Source organism: Mastomys coucha, unplaced genomic scaffold (genome assembly GCF_008632895.1).
Source record: "Mastomys coucha isolate ucsf_1 unplaced genomic scaffold, UCSF_Mcou_1 pScaffold3, whole genome shotgun sequence".
Taxonomy (NCBI): domain Eukaryota; kingdom Metazoa; phylum Chordata; class Mammalia; order Rodentia; family Muridae; genus Mastomys; species Mastomys coucha.
This window is the reverse complement of record NW_022196909.1, coordinates 51401764-51404836: the sequence shown is the minus strand read 5'-3', so window position 1 is coordinate 51404836 and position 3073 is coordinate 51401764. Positions and strand designations below refer to the sequence as shown.

The 3073-nt window shown below is 47.4% G+C and overlaps 1 protein-coding gene across 1 annotated transcript; it reads left to right on the top strand.

Moving 5' to 3' along the window:
• The first annotated feature begins 425 nt into the window (after positions 1-425).
• LOC116074637 (HLA class I histocompatibility antigen, A-11 alpha chain-like) lies at positions 426-2589 on the top strand. The gene is made up of 5 exons (XM_031347363.1): positions 426-495; positions 721-990; positions 1255-1530; positions 2050-2325; positions 2456-2589. Exons 1-5 carry the CDS (start codon positions 426-428, stop codon positions 2587-2589), a joined length of 1026 nt encoding a protein of 341 aa, XP_031203223.1.
• The last annotated feature ends 484 nt before the right edge of the window (positions 2590-3073 follow it).

The following is a 3073-nucleotide window of genomic DNA, read 5'->3' as shown; positions in this document are numbered from 1 at the left end:
TATGTTTTTAATGTGGTGAACATTGATTGTCTTAATCTACACAGTCATGATTCACTTTGAGGTCCAAAGTCTTTCTGAGCTCGTGTAGACATCCTGACTTCTCAATTGTTGAGACGTGTTGACTCAATGGCCTTTCAGATTGACTCAGAAGGACATTGTGATCATGATCAGGAGGACAAGCATCAGGGCAAGCAACATGTCTTATTACACGCTGCTTCTAGGATCCGGGGCCCCAGAGCTCGATTTGAGCTGTGAAGGCAGGGCCCTAGGGACATCTCCTGTAGGAGTTCATCTTTCCATGCCCCAAACCAAACACCCTTTGTCACTACCTTTGGGAATTTGATAGAAGCCAAACAGCCTCCTCCACTTCAAGATCATAAAGTGAACACATGCTAGCCGAGACTCAGTGTGCTCTCAGCAGCCGGATGCAGGCTCTTTTACTCCAGGCTGTCCTACTGCTCATGGTCACTCTGGCCATCACCAAGCATCCAAATGGTGAGTGTGGGAATCTGAAGGGAAAGGACCTGACATGGGGAAGTAATGGGGCTCCATCCCTGGGCGTGCAGCACCTGGAAAGCATGTCTCCTTCCTAGCTCAGCCAGAACTTCCCTTCTCCATTTTGCATCTTGCCCCCTGCTCCCTACCTTCCTTGGGAATAGGCCTGTGTGCTGTGAATGTCCTAGGTGGAGAGTGGAGATCTAAGGAACCCACTGTTCTTAGACGTGTACTCTCTGAGATATTTATACATCCTCCTGGAATGGCCCGGCCTTCTGGAGCGACAGTTCATCTATCTTGGCTATGTGGGAAATACACAGTTCATAGGATTCAACAGCAGATCAGAGAGTCGGAGGGCAGAGCACAGAGCACCATGGAAAGATGAGCAGGATCCAGAGTATTGGGAAGAGAAAACAAAGAGTCTCTTGAAAGAAAAAAAGCACTGGGAAGAAATAATGAAGAAAGCATTTCATGATGACCATAATACCACGACAGGTAAGTAAACCCAAAGCAGAAATTCCAAACTTCAAGCTCCCCAAGGGGTTGCCCAAGTTTGACACACCAGGGATTTAAAAAACCCAGCAAATATGAGCCTTAGTTATTCAACTCCACAAAGCTTGGGACACTGTCCCGGGTTTCTGCATGATTCAAACCCAAATCTGGACACTGAGGAAGGCCTTATTGGCTGGGTTAACCCCCTGGAGAATCCCACCAAGAACCCTGACTGGTGTAAGTGGCTAAGAGTAGGTCCTTTTCCAGGTCATCACACAATCCAGCTGAAGTATGGCTGTGATGTGCTACCTGACGGTTATTTCAGTCATGGAGTCCTAGAATTAACATTGGATAACCAGGAGTACATCATGCTGAGTGGGGATCTGGAGACCTGGATAGTGATTGGCAAGAAAGTGGAGGTGATCAGGCAGGAATGGGAAGCCACTTATTATGGACCAATTGCGAAGAATTACCTGGAGAACAGATGTGTTGAGGAATTCCTTGAAGCGTTTGGCTATGGAATAGATTATTTGCTGAGAACAGGTAAGGAAAAAAATTGCCCCAACTCATCTGAGACTAGAGGTTCTGGCCCTGAGGTTCCCTCCTCTGCAGGGAGCAGCTGGAACACCAACTCAGTCTTGCATTACAGGGGCAAGAGGACTAGTGTGTGTCTGCATTAATCTCTCAGGAGAGTCCAGTCTACAAACTAAGCAGCAGTTCCTTCCATTTGCATTGTTAACCATGAACTCTCTCTGGCCTGCTCACAGTACATAAAGGTCTGACCCCAGTGTTTCTGAGTCTTTCATCTCCACCCAGTCAGAAAAAGACGTCCATATTCCTGCAAAGAGATCCAGTATTTCGTACTCTGTGCTGGCTCATGCTGATTCTCAAACTTTCCAAGGGATAGATTACCCCATCCATATCTTGAGTTTAGGCTGCTGTGTGGTGTGGGCACCTCTCTTTCTGGCCTACTTTCCCATCCATTTAAAACAAGGTTCCATGAGCATTGAAGGATCCCTAGGAGAGCACAAAATACCTTAAATTTTTAATTGATTTCCTCAGACCCCCCCAGAGTACATGTGATCCATAAGGTCAGACCTGACCAAAAAATCACCCTGAGGTGCTGGGCCCTGAACTTCTACCCTGCTGAAATCACCCTGACCTGGCAGAGAGATGGGAGGAACCAGACCCAGGACTTGGAAGTGGTAGAGACAAGGCCTGCAGGGGATGGAACCTTCCAGAAGTGGGCAGCTGTGGTTGTATCCTCTGGGGAAGAGTACAGATACACATGTCATGTGAACCACGATGGGCTGCCAGAGCCCATCACCCTCAGATGCGGTAAGGACTGGGATCCAGCACAGAGACTATTCAGAGAGAGTGGGAGGCATTTGAGACAACTGGAACTGGGTCAGATGGCCAGCTGGAGGTCAGAGGCCTTATTCTTGCTTCCCTTTCTTTCCCTTCCCAGGGATTCCTCCATCCACTTTTCCCATCATGGCTACTGCTATTGCTGTGGTTCTTGGAGCTCTGCTCTTGGGGTCAATGGTGACTTTTCTGATATGGAAGAGGAGGACTAGAGGTAAAGAAGGGGTAGAGTCTTAGTTTGTGTGTCCATGGGAATATCAAGCCTAAGCTGTGAGAGTGCCCTGTCACATGACAGAAAATATAAGCCTGGGGATGATGTGGTGATATTAACTGTATTGTGAAGCATAAAGAAAATAATGGACAGGTCCATGACTACATTGACAGAGGTAGCACAGACCTGTGTCTCAGATCTCAGAAGTCAGAGGGATTCCGACTTAGAATAGATATCCAGGAGTCTAGGTAGCCTGGTTCATGGACAGTCTTCCATCATGTTTTCTCATCTGTCTCTGGACCTGCAGTCACACTTAGGGAAATAATTAGAGATGAGAACCAGGAGGTTCTTCTCTGCCCTCTAGATCCTACTGTCTTCCTGAGCTCTAATAAAGGTGCTTATTTCCAGGAGCTAAAGAGGAGACACCTATGTGCAGCCTGGCTGGTAATAATCCTGGTGGCTCATCCCTGAGAAACTGATAGTAATAAAGAAAAGAACCCATGGGGGAAT

Excerpts from the sequence above, each read along its gene's own strand:
- LOC116074637 (XM_031347363.1), top strand. The coding sequence starts at position 426 with ATGCAGGCTCTTTTACTCCAGGCTGTCCTACTGCTCATGGTCACTCTG. Across the intron at positions 496-720 it reads CATCACCAAGCATCCAAATG|ACGTGTACTCTCTGAGATAT; the intron begins GTGAGTGTGGGA and ends CACTGTTCTTAG. Across the intron at positions 1,531-2,049 it reads AGATTATTTGCTGAGAACAG|ACCCCCCCAGAGTACATGTG; the intron begins GTAAGGAAAAAA and ends TGATTTCCTCAG.